The sequence below is a fragment of the Xenopus laevis genome, chromosome 1S (genome assembly GCF_017654675.1).
Source record: "Xenopus laevis strain J_2021 chromosome 1S, Xenopus_laevis_v10.1, whole genome shotgun sequence".
Classification (NCBI taxonomy): domain Eukaryota; kingdom Metazoa; phylum Chordata; class Amphibia; order Anura; family Pipidae; genus Xenopus; species Xenopus laevis.
Genome location: NC_054372.1, coordinates 2,096,891 through 2,123,352, shown reverse-complemented (window position 1 = coordinate 2,123,352; position 26,462 = coordinate 2,096,891). Strand labels below are relative to the sequence as shown.

The 26,462-nt window shown below is 38.9% G+C and overlaps 1 protein-coding gene across 1 annotated transcript; it reads left to right on the top strand.

The window, feature by feature from the left end:
- LOC121398276 (vomeronasal type-2 receptor 26-like) lies at positions 1 to 26,462 on the top strand. Its single transcript, XM_041577274.1, has 5 exons — positions 1 to 266; positions 2,084 to 2,375; positions 3,762 to 4,520; positions 24,137 to 24,260; positions 25,540 to 26,462. The coding sequence occupies exons 1-5, from the start codon at positions 1 to 3 to the stop codon at positions 26,460 to 26,462; spliced, it is 2,364 nt and encodes a 787-aa protein (XP_041433208.1).

The following is a 26,462-nucleotide window of genomic DNA, read 5'->3' as shown; positions in this document are numbered from 1 at the left end:
ATGATACATTTAACACAGTCTCTGACCAGAGGTCTCTCATCTGATCAGCTGAAAGTGATATTCTGCCTGGCAGCCATATGGGTAACTCCCTGCAGTACTGAGCTGAGTGGGTCAGACTCACAGTGTCGTATTCACATCACTAAGCCTAAGTATGAATACAAATACTTTCAGAATGGAGATATCATCATAGGAGGAGTCTTCTCTGTAAATTTTGAAGTGAAATATATAAAAGATAATACTGGTAAGAACATTCCTGTCTGCATAAGGTAAGTTCTTCAGCTTTTGGCTCACACATATGTGGAATTCAGAAATGTCAAATAGATAAAAGAATGGTAAATCTTCTTTATTCTTTTGGTCCAAGGTTCATTTCCAACCAGGGGTAGATCTGCAAGGAGTTTGTATGTTCTGTATGTGTGGGGTTTTTCTGGGTAAAAATTTTCCTCTCACATTGTAAAACATACAGGAGGGTTTACTGAATTCAGATGCAACTACTGTATATCACACAACACACACACACAAGTGCAGACCCTGGCTCCTCAACACATTACTCCTGGTATTTTTCAATTAAGGGAGACGGCACCCCCATTAGGTACATGCAATAAGAATTAATGTGGGCATACAGGATTGCTGCAAAATGGAGACAAATCTTTGCACTTTAAATAAGTCATTCACACAAGAACCACAAATTAGTTCAGTATTACTGTATATAGGTATTTCCAAGTTCTTCCAACTGCATTGTAAAAATTCCCTCTGGCAGTTAGGCAGGTTATATATAGACTTAATGTTGAACTTGATGGACGTGTGTCTTTTTTCAACCCGACTTACGATGTTACTATGTATTTATTAACAAAGCTACACAAATAAGTTACCAACACCAAACTGAGGGAAAAGGTATAATAAACAAGTGGGGAATTCTGATTTGCTTTACACCATTTTGAGAAATATCTCTAATCTTTTGACTTGGGACATTTACACCATCCTAAATGAAATGGTTAATTTATAACAGTTAGATAGATCTCGACAAAGTCTTTTAGCCCCTAGCCCATAATCATGTGAGTTCCACCCATATCATCTGAATTTCTATATTATTTTCAGTTTGACTGTAACATCTTTCTCTAAGAATTTAGCAACTTACAGCTCTGCTCCTATATTCTCTCTCATCAGATATTTCTTCTCTTTTTCTACACTTTAAGAATTCAGCCAAATTCTAGCTCCAAGTTTAAAGTGTCAGATCAGGGCTTTAGTTTTCTAGTGAGCTGCCAGACAAGACTGTGATTGGTCAGCTTGTATACATGTTTAATAGTGAATAAGCAGTGACTGTTGGTAGAATGCAAAGGAAAGTATAATATGGTGTGGGTCAGTCTCTAACCTCAGGTCATTAACATCAGCCAAGAGCAGACTGAACATGTGCAGTAGTTTGGCCGGCAAAAACTGGAGAGCTACTGTGGAATATTCAGAGGCATGAATCTTTATTTCTATAGAGCTTTGGTGACTTTGGGTCGGTACAAGAGTCCAAAACATATAGACAAAACTTTCTAGACATATACTTTTGTGGGGTTTAGTGCCCCTATAAAGGCATACTGACACCTGACCTAGGACCACCTCTCTGACACCCTGAAAATGGCCAAATTGCCAATAAAAGCATTCTGGGAATTGTAGTTTTTATGTCAGTGGCAGGGCACTATGGTTAACTATTAAAAATGGTATATAGGCACTTATAGAACACTTTCACCAGATGCCAGTTAGTATAGTGGTAAGGAAAGGCCTAGCATAGCCATAAGGGTTTGAATATGCATAGACCCTTTTTGGAAGATTCTTGTAATTCATGTAAATGATTAATTTGCATTGAAATCTGTTGGGATAACAAACTCAGGATAAGCCTACTTTTACTGCTAACTACCTAATAATTTCACAACTTGTATTCTATGAGCCCTGTTAAGATGAACTACCAACCAGTCATTTGCAATTGTTTATTTGAATTTGTTTTTTGAATTAATTTAATTACCAGTTTAATTTATTGATAATAATAGTTTAGAGATCTTTATTAAATACTTTCTATCTAATAGGAACAATTTTCCTACAGTTCCACTCAAGCTCGCTGGAGAGGGGTCCAGACCTTGTTGTTCTCTGTTGATGAAATTAACAAGAACCCGGATCTGTTACCCAACATCACTCTAGGGTATCATGTATATGATTCTTGTGGGGATCCAAGGCTCGCTATAGGGAGTGTCCTGCAGATATTATCTGGTCCTGGGAATATGGTTCCTAATTATTCCTGTGGGGATGAAAGGGAAATTGCTGGATTTATTGGAGGTCGGTCAACAGGTTCATCCTTGCCTATAGCACAGCTATTGGGTATATATGGATACACACAGGTAATTTCCATATTTCATATTTTATGAACTTTTTATGAGCCCCCTGTTAGATATTTCAAGTATAAATGGTGTTTTACAACTAAAACAGCTACCAAAGTTTTCATCTTTGCCATTGTGGACATCCCAACCCATAGACATATATAAGAATGAATCAACATTGTTTAATCCCACTTATTGATCTTCAAGTGTATCAGGAATTCAAATTTTAAACACATTTTACATTACTTTCTGTTGGGGTTTAACCATATTTAATTTTTCTCTCTGTTCACCAATTTAAGACTTCTTGGATAGTTATTATTCTGCTACAACTTATTGCTATATAAAGAGTTTTTCCGTGTCTAATAGACAGAGAAAATAGATACGCAGATGATATTACATACATTATTCACAAAATAAGTGTTTTTGTACTTTATATCTCTACAGCTCACCAGGCTTTGTTAGGATAGAAAGATCCAAGATGCATGTAAAGTTAAATATTGCAGGAGGCTAGTTGGAATTTATGAACAGCCCATTAGACTGGGGGAGAAGTCAAACCATGACAGAAGGTCTATAGGCAAAACAACATGCAATGTACAGGGGAACCTTTGTGCAAACACTCTACATCTTTCCAGACCTGCTGATTTACATGAGCAAAGTGACTCACACTCACATCAGCATTTGTCATTATCAGTTTGGAATAAGTTGTATGTAGAGTGATACCAGTTCAGAGGTTTTTTTTAGGCTGGTTAGAACATGATTTGGCTTTTTTCTGTTTGTTTTTATAGGTTTTCTAATCAATGTTGAGTTCAGTTTTTGTGTTATGAGGATGGAAAGTTCATTTTAACTCTGCCGACTTGCCTAGTTTCTATTCTGAATGCTAACCAATCACACTCCTTTGACCCTTGTCTCATGGTCGACTTTTCCTGGAGTACAGAAACTACAATTCCCAACATCCTTAGGTTATCTCCCAGTTAGAAGTTGCCATATTAACAGAAGATAGCTGACAGTGTCTATTTAAAGGGGATCTGTACTGCTCAAACCTTACTTAGTTAGTAGTGGTCTAAAAATCAACTGGTGGTTACCAGACACCCATGGAATGACTTTTGCCTCATCTATATATTTTGCCTTCACATGTGGCAAACAGGTCTTGAGTGACTATTATAATATTTATATACAGTATGTACATTTTAAGTAGTAAAACATAATAGTGGCTGCTATGCATTTGTAAAACCTTTTCGGGTTGGTAATTTTTCCAATGAGATCACACCATAACCAGTTGGTCACTAGTCTAATCTTCTGGCCACTTCTTCTAAAGGAATTTTTATTCATATAAGTGGGATGTAGAGTGATAAGGATGTTTGCAGCCAAAATGTTTTTAATTTAAATCCTTATTCCTTTTTTTATTAGATAAGTTATAGTTTAATTGACCCTGTGCTAAAGGACCAAGTGTGGTATCCATACCATTTTAGTACTGGGCCAGATGATAATGTTCAGCATGTTGCTATAGCAGAGCTGGTGGAACACTTGGGATGGACTTGGGTGATCATTCTGGCAGCTGGTGATGAACGTGGTAAAAGAAAGAGTCAGAACCTCAGGAACGAGATCACCAAACATGGAGCCTATGTGGACTTTATTGGCACTCTAACAGATGATATAAACACAAACACAAGAACATTAGAAGGAATACAAAAATCTACTGCAGAAGTTGTTATCTTGTGTGCAGAACAATTTCCTATAACAACAATAATTTTAGTACAAGATATAATAAAAGAAAAAACTTTGGTAGTTCCAGCAACATGGGTTGGTGTTTCAGTTTTCCCCCTCTTTAAAGGCAGTCTAATTTTTCAAGAAAAAATCTTTTTCTTCGATAACTCAGAATTTGAAGACTACTTATTGTCCATTAAAGAAGACTTGTTGCTTAAGGACTTATTGACAGTTGACGCATCGTGTCTGACACACGATAGAGAGAAGGATATGATATTTCAGAATCTTTATGGAAAACATTTTAAGAACTGTTCAAGTTTAAAATTACGACGACGAGATGATGGCAGAAGTTACCGAGTGTACACAGCAGTATATGGATTGGCACATGCAGAACATGACATGCTTTCTTCATCTGGACAATACTGTAATAAACAGGTGCACAAAAATATTCATAGAAATCAGGTAATCAGTCAAAACAGTAAAGAATCATTTTTATTTTTCACTGATAACTAAGAAGTCCCAGAATATATTACAGTTTTTTACCTTTTCTTATTTTTTTACCAAAAAAATGATATGTAATTATAGGTGTAAAAGGGTAATTTGTTCTACACCTTTTTTTCACCTCTGCCCTCTCTATTAAACCTCAATCCTGCTATGAAGTGTTGGCTATTGTCTCACTGGAGTAATTCCTTGTGTGAGGCCACAAGAAGACGGCGTGACTTTCCTCAATACCTTGTAATAAGAAATGTGCTAAATTGTGTTTGTGCTTCTCTCTCCCCTTGTTTTCCTGAATCCAGCTTTATATCCCATACATACAGGGAGAGCAACTGTTTAGACTAATATGAAATACAGGTGAAACAAAGTCTGGGTTTCTGCCTAATAGACATAAAACTAGGGTTTCAAAACAGTAGTATGAAAGTTTTATGCAATGTCTTTGTGTTGGGATGTCACATTTTGCACCTTATTCATCCCTTCTACAAACTTTATCCTGAGTCCATCTGCAAAAAACCCAGGGAAAGAAATGCCATGTCAAGAGTAAAAAGCATGCACATGTGCAATAAAAACACTGGGATCCAGGTAATATTTGCTTTCAGTTGAAACCCTTGTCAGCCATTGCAAAATCACAATAGCTTAAAAACCAGCTAGGGTTTGGGCTAACCAATAGAGTAACAGCCTGCTCGGAGTTGTACCAGGGACTTGGTGTTCCTGTGTTGTCTGTATTACCACTACTCTATGTGAGCAGACAGGTAAGGGACTGGGTCACACTTATGGTTATGCTTTGTAACTGCAGGTAAGCATGGCTTGTTTTACCTGTTGTCAATCTGGCCAAAGGAGATCAGTGGAAGCCATAAGACTGGCAATAAGGCCTCAACTATACAAGCATTTTCCGTTTAATCGACGCCCGGCCCAAAAATGCAGACGCCAAATTGGACACACGCGTCAGATTATAATTGGACTGAATGAAAAGTCGCAGGTAACAACTACACGGTCCAAATGGATAAAGACACTGCTTATTGATCCACATCCGACAATTGTGTCGCCTCCGATCTAATGTCGTTCTTACCTATGGCTTTTCATTCAGTTGTAGTTCTCCTGTAGTGTATGGATTGCAGCCTAATTGGGATTTAGGTTTAGTGATTTCCCTGTTCCAACATGTAGGGATCCAGACCCCTCTTCCGATATACCACACCGCCGTCTGCGGATGCGCCGTCGTTTGCGCATGCACACCAGACGCACATTCATGTGTGTGGCCCAAGCGGCACTTAACAGTAGGGGTTGGGGGGGTGGAGGGGGCCCTGGACAGCAGTCCCGGTGAGCCCCGGGCCCCCCAGTCTGACCCTGTTTACATGCCCTTTAAGGCAAGTCAAAGGCACACTACCCCTCAGCTTATTACTTTCCTCTGCAAATTCCTCACTGTACATGCATGCATGGGGGCAATTAAGAATATTAGTACAGTTTGTCTGGGTGCAATGGGAGTAGTAGTTTACGTGGCATTGATCCAACAAAAAACGCTCATGTAGTTCTACCCTAAAACCCCCTACTCTGCTCTGACTCATTGCCCAATGTAGGTCTATTCCCTGATAGTTCCTGGGTTTGATTTGCATCTGATTATCTGTTCCTGACCTTTGCCTGTTTTTGACCTTTGCTGTATCACTGTCCGAACTGACCCAGTTTGACCACTCTTCTAGATCTTGACTTTGTACCATGTTACTGATTGGTTTTGACCCCGGCCTGTTTATCCTGACTACCCTCCTGGCCCCAGATTCTGTACTGCTCTGTCTGACTGGTATTGTCAAAGCCTGTTCTAAGACTTTACTATCTGCTCCCCATTCCTCCTGTATATGTTAGGGTTCCCCTGCCCTGTTAGAGGCAGACGTGTGAGCCGAGACCATGACCTTGTGGTTTGTTCAGGGTTTTGGGATATCATATGTTACAAATATCATATGTTACAAATGTTACAAATAGAAACCTTGAAGTTGCATAAAATACAACCTTTTAGAACCATCTTATCTCATTGTAGCGCTATAGTAAACTGAACATTACCATTTTTACTTAAAGCTTACTTTTTAATATACTTGAGTCAAGTGTAAGCCCTCGCAACGGTGTGAAGGCAGGGTGTAGTGAAACTGTAACAACGTGCTAATGCCCAACAACAGGGCGCCAGTCGTTCTTTATGCTTAACTAGAAAAACATAGTTTATTTAGCAGGACAATCCACATGGGAGTTTACAGCAATTGACAGAACATAGAGCACAAAGGATAGTACATACTTAGCTTGGTCCCTGCAGGCGAGGGAACACACAGTGAAGCAACAATTTGAAGGTACACCCAACTGTGCACTTAGTTCCTACTGTCATGTCTTCAGCATAAGCTTTTATCATGCTATGGGATTTCACAACATGCTGTGGACTCCCTCCACTGGACACTTGTAATTGCACAAGGCCATTTCATGTTTATTCTACACCTCCACATGGCTTATGGTTGAACTGCATTTGGACTTATCTGGCTACCGTAGTTTTACCATGTGACCCAACACAGTGCCTTGTGGGAGCTAAGACTCCATTTTACAGTCTATGCTGTGGAAGAAGCACATAGTTTCTCATCCTCCTCATGGTAACATCGCTGGTAAGCAAATATTTGCACCAAATCACCTCCACAACTGCCAGCACCCCCAGAGCCTTGAGCTGCTCAATTAAATAATCTGTCTATCACGCCTATAGTGCTCTATAACAGGGTATAATTTATCCTTAACTAGGGCCAGAATCTTAGGTTTGACTATCCATTTCCTTACTGATGATAAGGGAAGGGCTAAAGCTAAAATGGACCCCGAGCACATTGTCACAGCCACCTTTATACTATTGCACAGTGCCATCTACTGGTCACTGTGTGAGAAAAAGGGCATAATAAGCAAATAGGTCCCTAATTAGACATTTAGACATCTATAACACTGGGGATTTGCCTGCCAGTATTTACTAGGAGTGGCTAATTTACCAGACCATCATGATAGGGGCTTGTTTTGATCTCATAACAATAGAAATTGTAGGTACAGTTAAGGGACCTGTTATCCAGAATGCTCAGGACCTGTGGTTTTCTGGATAAGGTATCTTTCCATAATTTGGATTTCTATACCTTAAGTCTACTAAAAGTCATTTAAAAATGAATTACACCCAATAGGCTGGTTTTTATTTCCAATGAGGATTAAATATATCTTAGTTGGGTTAAGTACAAGCTACTGTGTTAGTATTACATAGAAAAATGAAATCATTTGTAAAAATTTTAATTACTTGATTACAATAGAGTCTATACACTATTGGGCAAATTTACTAAGCAGTAAAAATTTGCCAGTGACGGCTTCCCAGCTATCGCAACACTTCGGCAGGCATTAATTCGCTAGGACAACACTAACTCACTAAAATGTGAAGTTGCGTCCAGGGCGTTGAACACAGGCGAAGTTTTGCTAGCATTATTTCGGAAGTCATAGCAAAGATCCAATATCATTGGCTAATTTGCATTCGGTGGGAAATTATAAAGTTGAATGGACGTATATGTTGCAGCAAATACATTACATTACACAAGTCCAGGGAACCTTAATAAATAAAATAAAGTTGTTATAATGCCCTACACATGAGCCCACTGTATAGTTTGTGTGCCATGTGTGTAAGAAAATATATGGGAGAATCTGGTTACCCAAAAAAATATTTTGCAGCCTATCACTCTGAAAAAAGGAAAAGACGCCAGCATTTTTTGGGACTTTTTTTGCACTAAAAATTGAGGAAGTCCTATGCCCTCCAATGCACTTCGCCTGGTCTGAGTTGGCGAAGGCAAGTCTGGTGCAAGAGGTAACATTCAGTAAAATTCAGTTACGTCCATTCCGCAGAGCGAAAATTCACCTGGCGAAAGAGTGCGAATGTGTCTTTTTCACTAGCAAAGTTACGTCTGCACCCGTAAATCAGAAAAGTTCAGAAATGATGTCATGCTGGCGAATTTTCACCAGCGTTAATCACTTCGCCCTTTAGTAAATTTGACACTATATTCCTTCCCAGACATGCTGAGTGCAATGCAAAGTGACTACTGCTGAGTTCAGAATTTGAACTCTCACTATAGTAAATAGGCTGCAAATCAATCCCCACTCAGCAAATTGAGTTTTAGAGGAATATTGTAGCGCTCCTGCCCTTTTTGTGCTTTATGGATGGGTTTCTCTTTATTTATGTAATTTACGACTGGGTTCATAACAAGTTATAGAAAGTGAAGCACAAACACTACTATGCATTAAGGAGGTATAGAGCAAGGCATTATATTTATTTATTTTTATACTTAACAAATTCTCCAAAACATGCTAATAAGTAAAAAATATACTTTATTTACATCAGTTATTAAAATAAATGGGAAATAACCCCTCTAGAGCCTAACGCGTTTCATGCTTACCCAGCACTTAGTCATAGGCAGAATCTAACTAGTTTATTTTCCTTTGTTCCTTAAATACTAGCTCTCATAGTTCCTCCCTTCAATAAAACCAATTACAATCCAAAACATGTGTTACAACTGCCATATATCATCCATAGGGCTAATGGCTTTGTTCAGATACAATGATCTATGTGTTAGATAATTCATGTTACAGGTCATTTGTAAAAGTATAATTATACAATATAAAAAATATTATACATATAATTAAATACAACAAGTCACATCAAACATATAATTGAGACCGAGTGGCAACCTAGTTTGTAGGTGAAAAATCCAATAAACCTCTCTTTTCTTTAGTTTCGTCAGGAGATCTCCCCCTCTAATGCCTGTCTTCATTTGTTCAATTCCCTGTATGGAAAAATACTGTAGATTACTATTATTACATTCTTGAAAATGTCTAGTGACATTGGTTTTGCTGCTTATTTTAGTATTGCTTACTTGATTGATATGTTCCCTAATACGTTCTTTCAATGATCTAATGGTGCAGCCTATGCCTAAATGCTTTTCGATAAATTGTAGTATGTATAGTGTTTGCTTTAGTCATCAGTTTAACATCCAGAAATTCTATTTCACATTTAGAGAATGTATCTGTAAATCGTAGATTCAATTCATTGGTGTTAATTCCCTCCACAAATTCTCTAAACTTTTGTTCTCCTCCTGTCCAAATACACAATAGATCGTCAATATAACGAATATAGAATTTTAAATATTGAGTACTCTCTGTTGTCATCTGGGTTTCCTCCCACCACCCCATATAGAGGTTGGCGAAGGAGGGAGCAAATTTTGCTCCCATAGCCGTCCCACACTGTTGTAAATAGTATTGACCATTGAACAGGAAGTAGTAATGTTCCAAAAGGAATCTTATACTGTAGCTTGTAGGAAAAATCCTTTCAACTCCTCTGTGTATTTGCTATATCTATCCAAATGATATTTAATCGCCACCAATCCCTTATCATATGGAATAGATGAGTAGAGCGAGGTCACATCCAGTGTGGCCCAGCTGTACTCCTCACACCACACGATCTGTCCAAGTTTACTGAGTACATCTGTAGTGTCCCTAACATAACTTGCCAATAGTAACACCAGTGGTTGTAGATGTGCGTCTATCCATTCGGATAGATGCTCATTCAATGAGCCTATTCCAGATACAATTGGCCTACCAATTGGTGGCCTTTGGCTTTTATGTACTTTTGGTAAATGGTAAAAAGTAGGTATAACAGGAGATTTAGGTATAAGATAATCTTTTATCATATCGCTAATCAAGTCCTTCGAGTAAGCCAGCTCCACCAATGTCACTAGTTTATGTAAAAAAATTATCAGTAGGGTCCCTTTCCAGCAATGAATAAGCACCTCTATCTATAAGTTGCCTCAAGGCCTCATCTTTATATGTTGTAGCATCTAAAACGACTACCAATCCAATATCTGCATTCTTTATTACTATGGAGTTGTCTTCCTGTAGTTCCTTTAGTGCAGTTTTTTCTTTAACCGTCAAGTTAGAGGACCGTTGGGTGTCTATATTCTTAAAATGTAACTGCCAAAGTGCTTCCTCCACTCTTGTCTGATATATGTCCACCAAAGGTCCCCTAAATTGTGTGGGGTAGAATTCACTACGGTTTTTAAATCTAGAGGTGTCTATTGCTTCTGGGGGATTAATTACAACCAATTCTCTCTCATTCTTTTCCCTTTGTGCAAAATACTTCTTCAATACAATTTTCCTAACAAATTGGTTAACATCCAGCATTGTTTCAAAAATCTCAAAATTCCTACTAGGGGAAAAAGATAATCCCTTAGCTAAAACCTTTAAATGAACGGGAGATAAACCTTTCGATGACAAGTTCATTACTTTCTCAGTGTCTTCTTCCTCAGTGCATAGCTTTCTCTGTCTTTGTCCCTTGGTGTCTCTTGTTCTTCCATAGGATTTTTGGTTTTCCATAGGGACCTGTTCGTCTTGTTCTGTGTCCATTGTCTGTTTTCTGTTCTTGTTGCTTCTTCCGTCCCTAAAAAAACCTTTTGAGCTTGTTCAGTCCTATTAACCTATGAAGAGACAGGAGAAGAGCCATCAAAAGAGCCTTCTGAAAGGTCATCCCCCTCCATGCTTGAGAAGCTAACCTTCTTTGGGGTACTTGTATTTTTTAGAATCGACCTTTGTGAGTGATTATTGCCTTGTGCATATCTAGTCTCCTTCCTCCTTTGTGCCCAGGTGTACACCTGGTCTCTACCATAGTCTGTCGTGTCTCTATTGAATTTGGTTTTGGTGACTTTTGTGCAGCATTGGACCCAGGAATAGGCTGTGTGGCAAGACGTGCCTATACGCTTGGAGATTCATTGTCTCCGAGTTTATATAAAGAGAATAGCAATAGCAAACAAGATTTTCTGAGATTTATTGGATGTTTCAAGTGTGGACATAATCGTTGTGTTATATGTAAATACTTGAAAGTCTCCAAAGAATTTAATTCAACTGTGACAACAAATATACACAAAATTAAACAATATATCAATTGTTGCAGTAAGGGGATTGTTTACCTCATTACTTGTATAAAGTGCGGTAAGCAATACATAGGCTGCACCATTAGATCATTGAAAGAACGTATTAGGGAACATATCAATCAAGTAAGAAATACTAAACTAAGCAGCAAAACCAATGTCACTAGACATTTTCAAGAATGTAATAATAGTAATCTACAGTATTTTTCCATACAGGGAATTGAACAAATGAAGACAGGCATTAGAGGGGGAGATCTCCTGACGAAACTAAAGAAAAGAGAGGTTTATTGGATTTTTCACCTACAAACTAGGTTGCCACTCGTTCTTAATTATATGTTTGATGTGACTTGTTATAATTAACTATATGTATAATATTTTTTATATTGTATAATTATACTTTTACAAATGCCCTGTAACATGAATTATCTTACACATAGATCATTGTATCTGAACAAAGCCATTAGCCCTATGGATGATATATGGCAGTTGTAACACATGTTTTGGATTGTAATTGGTTTTATTGAGGGGAGGAACTATGAGAGCTAGTATTTAAGGAACAAAGGAAAAGAAACTAGTTAGATTCTGCCTATGACTAAGTGCTGGGTAAGCATGAAACGCGTTAAACGCTAGAGGGGTTATTTCCCATTTATTTTAATAACTGATGTAAATAAAGTATATTTTTTACTTAGCATGCTTTGGAGAATTTGTTAAGTATATGGTTATACCTCTGTTTGGTCACTAGAGGACTCCAGCATGCTTACAATGAATGTTTACTGGCTTCTACCTCCAATTTGACTAAAATATATTATATTTATTTAGTTTAGCTTTGATGTTTTAAAGTAAATTATAACTATAACTTTAGCCTTCCTGCTCTAATCACTTGCTATTTAGCATGCATACCTGCTACCCAATCAGGATCCTGTAATTCCTTGTGCAGCTTTTCTGAACTTGCATAATTACAATTCCCAGCATGCCTAGGGTACCAACTTGGAATATGGCGGCTTCCCCATAGGACTGAAAGAAGTCAAGGGTCAGCGTTCCTTTAAGAATCTTTGCTATGTTCAACTGACATTGTGCTTTTAATGCACTAAAGAGTATTTTACCATATCACTACGGAGGCTTTGTTACAATTTAGCAAATTCTAATGAAGAGAGAGTCGTTAGTTAGTTTAAACTTTAAATTAGCAACTTGGAAAGGGTCAAGGTGTCAGAGGTGTGCCTTTTAATACAGGTCACTTTTAGAAAAAGCATAATGCTGAGACAATCAGTATCTTTCAATTTGTATTATTCCATTTTGTAGACAATGATTTTCATATACATATTCCATCTGACAGTTGCACCGATATCTAAGAAATGTACATTTCAAAGATCCCTCCGGAAAAAAAGTACATTTTAGTGATCCTGGATTCTTGAATATGTATTACGAAATTAAGTGCTGGATTACCCTCTATACATGTATGCCAGCTGACATTTTGGTTGGCACTTATCGTTGGTTAGAATCTAAAGGCAACCTGGAAATTAATATTCAAAATATAACTTGGAAGAAAAACACCTACAACCAGGTAGGAACAATTTATTTCGTTTTATACTGTACATATGAGGAAGTTGTATTTTCCCAGACTATTTTAACAGAACCTAAAGCTCAGCTTAGAATATTGTATATCAGGCCTTTAGCGATGGCAAGCTCAAACTGCAGAGAGACAAGGTGTAGAGAACTTAAACATCCCTCTGATATTAAACAATCCATTCTGAGTAGGGTCTTTATTAGACTTGATTATTATCGTTATAATTGCATCATGAATTGAAGAGGGCAATTTATTTACAATATAAAGCTTATAATAAAAGGTAATTTAGGGAGAACTGTATATTTGAAATGTGCTTGTATATTTCAGTTGAGAGACAATAAAATGCAGGGTGACTTTCTGCCGCGGGGGCAGGATATTGCTAAGCCCAGAGCATCTCATTGACCTTTTACCTTATTATCCAAACAAGGGTTATATACTGCCCAGTGTTTTGGTGACGACCGAACCGCTAGTCCCCGCCACTTGGATTTGACCGCTGAACCATTTACTTTTTTATCATTGGACACTGGCTAGTGCACTCTCAGATTTGGTCACCACACCCATTCAACAATTAACATCATTGGGCCATAGTAGCCACCTACGAACACAAAGGCACGGAGGGTGCCAAATAAGTTTGGAATTTTGGATTTACACACAACTTGAGATGGTGCGCACCATAAACTCTGGCCTTTTTTATTCATGTCTGCCAAAAGATGCTACATGTATTTAGGCTGTATGCCTCCACATTAACATTGGAATATTATAGACCTTGATCTGTGCAGACCCGATTGATTTTTCTGCTATATATGTGAATGGTGCCTTCAGCACCCATTACATTTATAATCTGAGGGATTCCTCCTCTAACATGTAACGCTGCTTGTTTTTAAGTTGTTTTTATTAGGGTATTATGGCATGGTGTTGAATAAATATTGCCTTTTTACTTATGGTGACTTTGGTGTCATTTTCAACAATTTATATTCTAGGGCCTATGGGCTGGGGGTTTAAGTCCCAATTTTTGAATTTCTCATTTATATTGGTTTGTTTGTGGACACCCTGACCCATATTGTCCTACATCATTATTATCAATATTGTTGGTTGGTATTCCTACGTTTGTTTAATTAAATCCTACATTCTTCTATCATATATATAAGGTAGACACATCTACCCAACCCAAATGGCATTCTTGTACTGCATATAACCCCTCCATTCACCTGCACCACCACATTTTCCTAAAACAAATAGCAGCTTTCACCTAGTGGCCATTTTCCCTCTGACACATCATCAGTGACATTTAAATCTGCAGACATCACACGTGCGCTATAAATATTAGACTAGAAAAGAGAAGAGCAGATTTACTGCTGTGAATTAGTGTTTATTGCCGACTGACAAACACAACATGTTTCGGGCCCTCAGTGCCCTTTCTCAAGTGTTACAAAACCAAATACACGATAACAATTTGAAACACACGTCACCACCCCCTAGTAGTCCAATGTCCAATCCCTGTTGATATGTAAATTAACAAGGCTTAGTCGCCACAAGTATTGGTAGTATAATATCATCTCAGTGTCCATCTTGAGATTGGCAACCTGTTTGGGTATACATCCAAAGTGTAACAGTGCTTATATGTACAAATCAAGTCCATACATATTGAAAAAACAATTATTGTTAAAAACAACCTGTTCAGAATATAGTGGCACTGCCAAAAGAAAACTAGCCTACCACAGTTGACTTGATTTAAAAAAATACATTATAGATACACTAAAAACAAACACTAGAGGACATGTGGAATTATAAGATATAGACCTTACCAGTGTATCTGAATGGTAGCTTTAAATATTCACATAATGAAACTTCAATATATTCATAAGTACAAGTTCAATATCTGCAAATTAGAATGAAGTAAATAATTAGTATTATTACTAATTACTTATTAAGCTCCAAGCATCGTTTAGACCATCAGGATTCAATGTATTTAATTTCTTAATCCATTTACCCTCTATTTGTAGAAGTCTTTGTAGTCTGTTCCCACCAAGCCTATCTGGGGCCACTTCATCAAGAACACACCATCGTAATTGCATACAGTTGTGTTTGAATTCAATAAAATGTCTAGAAACCGGTGCATCTGTCTGTGTGTCTTTTTTGAAATTTCTAATATTACTTTCATGTTCTTGAATTCTCATTTTCACTTCCCTGGAAGTCTGACCCACATATCCTAGGCCACACGGGTACTTTAGTAATTATACAACAAAAGTGGATTTACATGTAGCATATACATTGAGATTAACTTCAAAGCCTTTAGTTGGATGATTAATTTTGGAACATTATATTATCGCGGAGCAACGATTACACCCCAGACCCGGGTAAGTTCCCCTTTTTTTGTAACCGGGAAATAGTTGATTCTTAGATCTAGTGTCTGAAGGACATAAATCTTTAAGTGTACGCCCCCAGTTTGTAACAAAAGAGAGGTGGTTGATTAAATAAAAGGCCAAATTGTCTATCTGCTTGTAGTAATGGCCAATATTTTTTAATAACACTCTCTATTTTGGGACTATTAGAATTGTGGGTAGAGACAAAAGTGAGTCTTCTACTAGCCCCTTTCTCTTTATGACGTAATAAGTAATTTCTGGGAATATCATCTACATCATCTATTGCTTTCCTGATAAATTCATTTTTATAACCTCTCTCCACAAACCATTCGGTTAAAGATATTTTTGTCTCATTATACTTCTCTGGAGGAGAGGTGATGCGTTTAGCAGGCAAAACTGTCCTTTTGGAATAGCTCTTTTAACTTTAGGACTATGAAAGCTATTCATATGTAGTAGGTTATTTTTATCCACACTCTTTCTATATAGATCAGTGTGTATTATGCAATCCATTAAACTTATTTTGACATCCAGAAAATTTATTTCAGATGTAGAATATTCATAGGTAAATTTAATGGTTCTATGGCTATTGTTGGCTTCATTAATCATCTCCTCAAGTAAATGTAAGGGACCTTTCCAGAATAGTAATATATCGTCCACAAATCTAAAATAGGCAAAGATATATTTACAGTAGGGTTCTTTCTCCAAAAAAAACTTTTCTCAAACTTGTGTACATATAAATTAGCATAAGAGGGCGCTACAGTAGCCCCCATAGATGTGTCCTGGGTCTGCCAATAAAATGCATTTTCAAAGGTAAAATAATTTTTGGTCAGTACTAACTATACAATCCAATAAGAAGAACATTTTTTGATTTGGCAAACTGTTGTCAAGGAGCACTACCTCAATACAATTCATTCCTTCATTATTGGGAATAGAGGTATATAAACTTTGTATATTGATCCAACATAAAATTATCTCAGGGGGAATTATATCAATATCATTCAGTCTGCACAGTAAATCTGTAGTATCTTTTAAAAATACACTTATTTTTGACATTTCGATTTGCAGAACAGAGTCGACAAATATTGACAAGGGCTCCAGTACTGACCCCATACCCGAGACAATTGGTCGTCCTGGGGGGTTAATTAATGTCTTATGGACCTTGGGTAGAAGGTACAGTACTGGAATTCTTGGAAACCTTGTGACTAAAAACTCTTTTTCAATAACGTCAATCACATTATTAAGCCATGCATCTTCAACCATTAAATCAATTTGTTTCTTAATACTCAGTGTGGGGTCACAATCAATACTCTTATAGTGAATTTGACCTGTTTCATTTTGCCAAAAATTCGACATCGGCAAAATGTTGCTGAGGCCCATTAAAAGCCTATGGGCGTCAAAATTTTGTTGCGCGCCTCTTTTTTTTGTTGCACAATGCCATACAAGTCTTTGGGTGTCATTTCTGGGGCAAAACAAGGTGAAAAAATTTGCCCATTCCTAGTAAGGAGTTAAGTGCTAAGCGCTCTTTAGATTATTGTTATATTATATGCTGAGGCATTTATTGGTTACCCCAATTTTACGTAATTCAGAAATAACTATATGTTCAAAAGATTGCACTGAGTCATTATGTATATCAGGAATCATAGTACTTGATTTTTTAAACCTATTAATAAGCCCATCATTAGTATTCTCTGAAAATACATTTTGAGTTTAACTTTCCTTATGAATTTAAGGAATTCAATTTCCAAATCTTCTGTAGTGACCTTGTGGGTAGGAACAAATCCCAATCCTTTATTTAGAAGTAAAAGTTAACTTGGAGTAAGTTCATGTGACGATAAATTAATAACTAGGTTATTTACCTCTGTGTATGTTTGTTCCTTTTCGGATAGTGGTCCCTCTCGATTGGAATCCTGGGGTTGATGCGCTGCTTGGGTCTTTTGGCGTCTCTTTCCTCTGTTCGTGCGTCTAAAAAAGGTTGCTGCTGTGAGAGGCTGCCGGTTACATCTTCACTGCTTGTATAGACTGCAGGGTTGCGTCTCCCACACCACAAATTCCCGTAGCGGTGCTGGCTGTCCAGTCCCTGGGGATCCTCCTTCCGAACGCTGCCTCAAGCGATCTTGGCGCCAAGTATAGACGCTCTCCTTCACGTAATCCTCCTCAACTCTTTCAAACTTCGTTACATGTGCTATAAAGTTAATGTAATCAAGTACAAAGGCTTATACAGGAATAACTTACGCTGATAAAAAGTTCTGCCAGGATAAAATATGGTAATGATTAAGTTGAGCTCAGGAGAGACTGTTAGGAGAACAAATATGTTTCTCCAGCTACTAAAGCAGAGTTTCTATGGAAATCAACAATGTCATCTCTTCATAAGAAGAACTGAGCATGCCCAGTAGCGAACAGCCAAAACACAATTTCAAGAAAGGGAGCCAAGTGAGTTAGAGGAGAAGAAACTATCCTAAGTGATTAAGAGAATGCTGCAGCCTTTATATTAGCCTTTGAACAACTAGAGTGGCTAGTATTTAAAGATTTCAAAATCACTAATTACATTTTTTTGTGGATGGTTAATGTAGGGACCCATAGGGTTATCTCTCCCCTATGGCTTTAAATGTCTACACTTCCTTGTTCTCTCGTTGCTGGGCAAAAGCCCATGTATGTACTGTACTACTAGTGTGTATAGTTTATGATTGACGCAGAGGCTGATAACAAGTTCCTGTCATACTTCAGCATATTACTGGGCAGAGGGTGGGACTTCCTCTGTCACCAGCTAATCCAAGAGGGATTGGATGATAATGGGAGCCCGGAGCTTATGTCTCAGTAAAGGGAAGGCCTTGGTAAAGTTAGATATACAGGGACCCCATGAATGAGGAGTAGTCAGGAAAGGGTAGTTTTCTGTAATAGGACTTTCTAGGAAAGTGAGGCAGATAGAACCAGTAAGCATGACGTTAAATAGGATTGATAGCAAGGGGTAGCTATCCCCTTAGGGAACACTCTCCTGTAGTGTATGGATCGCAGCCTAATTGGGATTTAGGTTTAGTGATTTCCCTGTTCCAACATGTGGGGATCCAGGTCACGGTACAGAGATTCTGAGGGTGCATCTATCCATATTGTGCATGTTGAGTATAAAACCCTGATTTGTAGCCTGTTGCTGTTTGTTTTGTTCAAGAAACTTCTGGTGTCCAATTCTGTTATTTAGTTGCATAGCACAAGTGAGGTGTAGTTGCACAACACTATTCCTTCACCCTTTCATGTATCAAAGGCCCATCCTGTGGATTGAGGGTCAATGTGAGAACTTTTGGGTTTCTATCATATCGGGGCAGGTAACTTTGTTTTACTAGTGTATAAACAGATATGCATTTCTGTACTTCTTATAGTGTGTACATACATATAATATCAGACGAGGAGTGTGAAAGCCGAAAGCAGAAATCTGTTTTAGTTTTGTAATTAAATCTTTACCAGTTTTTCAAAGTCAAAGTAAACTTTATTGTCATCTCAGCAGTATACGAATACACAGTGAGACGAGACGACGTGGCTCCAGCTGGTACATATCACAAAAAGGCACTTAAAATACACAATAAATATGTAAACATTTGAAATGTGCAATAAATTGCCAGGAATTAAATATATACATGTGTAAACCTTTAGAATTGTGCAAATAAATTAACAGTTCACAAAGTTAAGTTCACAGTTCAGGTGTGTCTGGAATGTAGTGGGAGGACAGGCAGTGAGTTGAGGAGTCTGATCGTTTGTGGCATCTGCCGGATGGGAGCAGCGTGAACAGTCCATGTGAGGTGTGTGTGAAGTCCAGTGCAATGCAGGAGGCTCTGACAGTCCGCTGTAGACTTTTACGTTTAGCAGAGCTGGCACTACTGTACCAGATGGAGATGCAGCTCGTCAGGACGCACTCTATGGTGCCCCTGTAGAGGTGGGAGGCGGAAGGCTGTAGAGGTGGGAGGCAGAAGGCTGGCCTGATTCGGTCATCTAAGGAAGTGAAGATGCTGCTGAGCCTTTTTGGTGATGGAGGTGGTGTTGGTGGTCCAGGTGAGGTCATCAGAGATGTGGACTCCAAGGAATTTGGTGTTCTTTACTGTCTCTACCATGGAGTCATTGATGTTGAGTGGTGTGTGAGCAGGGCGAGTTCTTCTGAAGTCGACGATCATCTCTTTCATTTTATCCACATTCAGTGACAGATTTTTCTCACTGCACCAGACCGCCAGCTGCTGAACCTCATCTCTGTCGCTGACTCGTCGTTGTGGCTGATGATCCCCACCACAGTTGTGTCATTGGCAAACTTGATGATGTGGTTTGAGCAGTCTCTAACTATGCAGTCATGTGTCAGCAATGTGTACAATAAGGGGCTGAGAACACATCCTTGAGGAGCTCCTGTGCTCAATCTGATGGTGCTGGAAACAGACCGAGGCCTCTCTGACAGAAAGTCCAAGATCCAATTGCACATAGAGGTGCTCAATCCCAGCTTGTTTAGTTTCCCATTCAGCTTTTGAGATGATGGTATTGAATGCTGAGCTAAAGTCTATAAACAGCATTCTCACATAACTGTCTTTCTTATCCAGATAAGTTAGTGAGAGGTGGAGAGCAGAAGATATGACATTCTCAGCTGACCTGTTTGGCCGATATGCACATTGAAGTGGGTCCAGTGAGCGGGGGAGGGTGTTCTTGATATGTGCCATCACAAGTCTCTTGAAGCATTTCATGATGACCGGGGTTAGTGCAACAGGGCGGTAGTCATTCAGGCAGATTACTGAATATTTCTTTGGCACTGGAACGATGGTGGTGGACTTGGTTCAATATAGTAAGTAAGTGTGTGAGAAAAGGTAATACATCTCTCTAAAAGGCAGGGAAGGTTTGGAGGTCACTCATTCATGTATTTGATACAGGTGAGATATATGTAAGGACCATCTGGGATTTGAACACTTAGGACTGGGGTTGCTGGACTTTCAGTGCACAGTCGGTGCACTTACCAAGTGAGCCATTGGAGGCTCTTGGGGCTGGTCCTGATCTTGTTATTGTGATTCTGTATTTTGTCTGTTTCCACTGTTTTCCACCCACCTCGTTTACCCTCATGTGTCTCCTATTCCCTAATCAATTGCCCTTTATAAACCATGCTCTGAACCTTGCTCAGGGCTGAGTCATTGAATGTGTTTGGTTTTGTATCTGAATGTAATTTGTTTGTTCCTGAATCCTTGTTCCTGGATATTCCTTGTTCCAAGTTCCTGAATCCTGATACTACGTTTTTGTTCCAGCTTTTCATTGCCTGCCTGGTTAAGACTTTATTTTTGACCTGTTCCTGTTTTGCTTCAGTCCCATTAAATCCTATATATTTCACCATGCCTGCTTCAAGCATTTGTGGCTTTTTCCCTGAGCTTCCACCACACGCAAATGTTCATCAAGTGAATTTAACTCCTGTTGCAGCGGTTTCCCACTGTGAACGTTACAATATAGAGTCAAATTCACAAAAGTGCAAATTTCTCCAGTAAATTCCGTGTCATGCTTCGTACCAGACATAACTTCAGTACCAATACACTTCTGTAGGGTTGTTAGACTGACAGTCTGAAGGCTTAAAGTATGCGGCTTTAAGTATGGATTTGGAACCCAGATTGGAACCCCAGTGACTGGAATTTCATCTACACCGCTTGTTCTGAATCTGCTTCCAACTTTCATATTGCTGCTCATTCTGCAACCTCTCCTACAGAAAATCAGCTTGTCTCAGGATCCTTTTTTTTTTTTTTTTTTGCAGCTTTCCGCTCTACAAAATCTTTCTCCCACCTGCTCTCACTCTCTCTTCTGCTGTTACCAGCTGCAGGTGATATCTTTCCTAACTCGGGTCCCTGCCATATACCGATCTGCTAACACCCACCTTATGGACCCCCTCTGCTCAAAACCTACAAATACTGCCAACCTTTCCAACCTTATTCAAATTCCCACTGTCCCTTCTGCTCATCTACCATGCTCCTGTGCACTTTGCTCTAAATCTCTTCAGCTTTTTGCTCTAACTGAGACCTGGCTCTCTCAGAATGACAATGCTATTGAGGCAGCTCTCTCTTATGCCCCTGTACTACTGGCCATGGGGGAGGAGTAGGCAGTCTGCTCTCCCCTCACTGCTGCTATAAACTAATCTCTACACCGTCTTCCTTCTTGTTTCCTTCTTTTGAGGTGCATTCAGGTCAACTGTTCCCTCTTGCTGCATGGGTAGCTGTTATTTACAGACCTCCTTCTGCTAAATTTCGTGCCACATTTCTATCTCATAGCTCTCTTTTTCCCATGCTCTGACAGCCCAGCAAGTATTCTCAGTGACTTCAATTGTCACATTGATAACCCCTCCCAGTCCTGGTCATCACGTTTTCTCAATTTAACCACCTCCTTTTGATCTCCAGCAGTGGACAAATACACCTACCCATAAGGATGGATACTGCCTAGATCTGGTCTTCACCAAAAACCTAAAACTCTCTACATTTAACAGTGATCCTTTTCCTCTCTCTGATCACCATCTTATCTCTTTTTCTATCTCGGACTCTCCCTCTCTGCTAACCCTCTACCAAAAATTCTGGTTCGCAACACCCATGCTGTTGATATAACTGCTCTATCTGACTCTCTCAGTTCTAGCTTCTCCTCCATCATTACGTCCTCTGATCCTGATTCGCTGGTAAATACCTTTAACTCAGTTCTGTCTGCTGCTATCAATACTCATGCCCCTCTGTAGCCACAACGCAGTCGAGCCCGCAATCCCTGCCCCTGGATGAATGACCCGACACAATTTCTGTGGTCCTGTACACCAGTGGCAGAGCGCATGTGGAGGAAATCAAATACAAAAGCTGACTTCCTCCACCATAAATTTCTCATGGCCTGACTTGATACTGCCCTATGCCAGGCTAAACAACAGTTCTACAATACACTCATAATTAACAACAAATCCAACCCACAACACTTGTTTTCAATATTCAACTCGCTACTTCATCTTTCTACAAATGATTCACTAACACCTGAACATACCCCCCATGACTTTGCTGAATTCTTTGAAAGCAAAGTTGATAAAGTTGATAATTTTGCCACCCCTCAGATACCAATATTCTCATCCCCCCTAAAGTTTCTATTTCCATTTTCAACTCTTTTGATCATATATCTGAGCTGGAAGTGTCTAAACTTCTCCTATCCTCTCCACCAACAACTTGCTCACTTGATCCTATCCCATCACCTCTACTAAAACAGTGTGCTCCTGTCCTCACTCCAGTACTCATATATTCAATTCCTCACTAACTTCTGCTACTTTCCACTCATTATCCAAACAGGCCTGTGTCAAGCCCATTCTGAAAAAGGCTACACTGGATCCATCCTGTTTATCTAACTACCTGTCTCTCTCTTACCGCTCTAAATGTCTGGAACATCTCATCTTCTTCCAGATTACTAACTTTCTCTACACCAATAATCTACTTGACCCTATGCAGTCTGGCTTTTGACCTGCACACTCCACTGAGACTGCCTCATGTAGAGTTGCAAATGATCTCCAGACTGCTAAAGCCAAAGGGCATTACTCTATTCTCATTCTTCTGCTTTTGATACTGTTAACCATTCTGTTCTAATGCAAGTTCTCCATTCAATTGGTATCCGTGATTAAGCTGCATCCTGGTTCTCTTCCTACATTTCTGACCGCTCCTTCTCTGTTACTTTTGCAAACAAATCCTCAGGTTTATGTACTTGGTCCTCTGTTGTTCTCCTTGTACAGTCTCTCTTTAGGAGACTGTATATCTTCATTTGGCCTTAAATATCACCTCTATGCCCATGACATTCAGATATATATTTAGACACTCCCTCACTAAACTCTGACATTAAACCCCAGATCGCAGACTGCTTAGTAGATATCTCTTCCTGGATGAACCAATGCCACCTCAAGCTCAACTTGGCCAAGACTGAGCTCATGGTTTGTCCACCCAAACTGAGCCCTTCTCTTCCTTTCACCATTCCTATTGATGGCATGACTTTTAACTCGGTTAACTCAGCACACTAGGGGTCATCATCTTTGACCAGTCACTCAGCTTCTCTAATCATATTAATAATATCACCAAAACCTGTCGTTTCTTCCTCCGCAATATAGCCAAGATACGTCCATTTCTTTCACAAACACATCCAAAACACTAATCTCCTCTTAACTCCCATCTTTCTACCCTCCAATCAATCTTAAACTCTGCTTCTTCTCTCTCTTAAAAGTGAACCTGCTCAACCCCAACTAAAATCCTTAGCATCACTGCCTGTTAAGCAAGGGATAGCATATCCTTCTACTAACATTCAAAGCCCTTCACTCCTCTGCTCCTCACTACATTTATTCTCTTGTCTCACTATACATAACTGGTCGTATTCTCTGCTCCTCTCAGTCACCTTCTCTTCACACCATCCACATCCACTGCCACCTCTTGTCTCAACCCCTTCTATCTTGCTGCTCCTTACCTCTGGAATTCCATCCCTGAATTCCCCCATAAGGAATCCTCTCTTAATCTCTTCAAGAAAAATCCTAGAGCCTACCCTTTGGACCACTAGAACATTAGCCTAGTCCTGTCCCTCCTGACTATGCCTTACCTTGTGCACTTTTTCATCTCAAATTTGTACCTGTATGTTAGCCTCCCATCCACTTAGACTGTAAGCTCTACAGTCAAACATTTCATACATCTCTCTTTTATCTCTCTTCATTATTTCCAGACTCTGAAATCTCAGTGCTCTGCCAGCTGCCCTCCTGGCTACAGAAAAGTCCCACAGAATGGAGCGCCGCCCTGCTGCTATGACTGTGCCTCATGTTCAGAGGGGGAGGTCTCCAATTTAACTGGTAACTGTGTAAATTCCAATGAATGTTACTTGATAAATTGTGTTTTTGATGTTACAATAAACAACAAATTGAGTAGGATATTGTGATGCAACGGGGTTATTTATCAAAATATGAAATGTTCTTACTATTTTCTGAAAACTACCCCGATTAAGTCTGCACTGATTTTCTCCCCCTATTTATAAATATATTTTTATATCATGAAAAAATCTGAATCATACAAATATTTCAGATTTGTCACCAAAGACTTTTTCAGATTTTACTCCTGAAACCACAAAATATTCGGATTAATGAACGAAACCCAGTGCAGATCAAGATATTAACAGGACATCTGCCAATGACTTCTACATAAACTTAGCAGGTCTGTGTTGGAGTACTTTTTTTATTCAGACTTTTAACACCATTGGAGTTTATTAAATCACGAAAGATTAAAGTTTTTGTTTCCTATAAAATAATGGCGTTTTTCCCATTTAAAAGTCCAACTAGAAAAAATCTGACTTTAAAAAATAACCAAAGTGATTGGTCTACTTATCATCCATCTAGTGGTACTAGCTTGTTGACTTTGTCCTTCCATTTTTGAAAAAAAAAAAGCCCTTGCCTTCTCCAGCCCCACCATTTGATTCTTCTATGCGACTCTTACACATCTCTGGGTATGTAGTCATTGCTTGGTAGTGGAGCTGAAACATTAACAGATGTTCAATAAGAGATTAGATGAATTACAGAGCATACTATTTGTATCCTTCTATAGATACTTAGCGCCTTGCTTCAGTAAATTTTGAAATTCCACAAATGCATTTGTCAAAATGACACATGATTGTGAAATGATTGATGAATGATGTATATGCAGCATACTTCAAAAGGGGTATATGGGGACCAGCCCACTGTGGCTACTGCACCCCCCCAGGGCCCCCAAACCTCACTGGCCCACCTGCCACAAGCTTCCTCTTGCCCCCCTGCATGAGCCACAACCCCCTCCACCCCCACATGTACCCTTTTTGCTTATGCATTAATAAACACACTTCTAAAGATCCCTAATAAATTTCTGACAAACTCTAATCTCCCAATTTAATCTCACATAAATCTGCCCCAAGTCCTTTCTCTAACGATACATTAAACTGATTTAATATCAAAAATTAGAGGTGCCAATATGATAATTCGGCTTTGATGTAGATGATGTTGTACTGTGAAATAATTACAGTAGAATTGGGTGGTGTCATTATTTTTATGTTTTCCATTTCCATTTTTGTTTTTCCATTCCTGTTAAATATTGTCTTTTTACCAGATATGGAGAACTGTGTAAGATGTCCGGACTATAAATGGCCGAATCATGCGAAGACATTGTGTCTTGAGAAACCACTTGAGTTTCTCTCATATGACAAAGACCCTCTAACTCTAATCTTTAATGTCATCACTTTGGTTCTTTTTTTAATATCACTGAGTATGTTGGGAATCTTCATTTCATTTCGAGACACTCCAGTAGTGAAAGCCAATAATCGTAATCTGAGCTTTATTCTCCTTGTCTCCATCAAGCTGAGCTTTCTCTCTGTATTTCTGTTCCTCGGTCACCCTGTAGATATAACCTGCATGCTCCGGCAAACCTCTTTTGCAATCACCTTCTCCACATCTGTCTCTTGTGTCCTGGCCAAGACTATAATGGTTTGCATTGCTTTCAAAGCCTCCAAGCCAGGGAGCTCCTGGAGAAAATGGATGGGGCCCAAAGAGGCAAATTATATTGCTTTTGTTTGTTCAGTCATCCAAATAGTAATTAATGTTATCTGGTTGGTCATTTCTCCCCCATTTACAGAGCAAAACATACATTCTAAACCTGGAATTATCATCATTCAGTGCAATGAGGGCTCAGTAATTGCTTTCTATATTGTCCTCTCCTACATGGGATTGTTGGCATCTGTGAGTTTCATTGTAGCTTTCTTGGCTCGGACATTACCGGACAGTTTTAATGAGGCCAAGTACATCACTTTCAGCATGTTGCTCTTCTGCAGTGTTTGGATCACAATGATCCCGGCCTATCTGAGCACCAAAGGCAAATACATGGTGGCAGTGGAGATATTTGCCATAATCTCTTCAAACTGTGGCCTTCTCTTCTGTATATTTCTACCCAAATGTTATATTATTTTACTAAAACCAGAAATAAACACAAAGCAATATTTACTGAGGAATACACAGAAAATCACAGAAAGTCTTTGA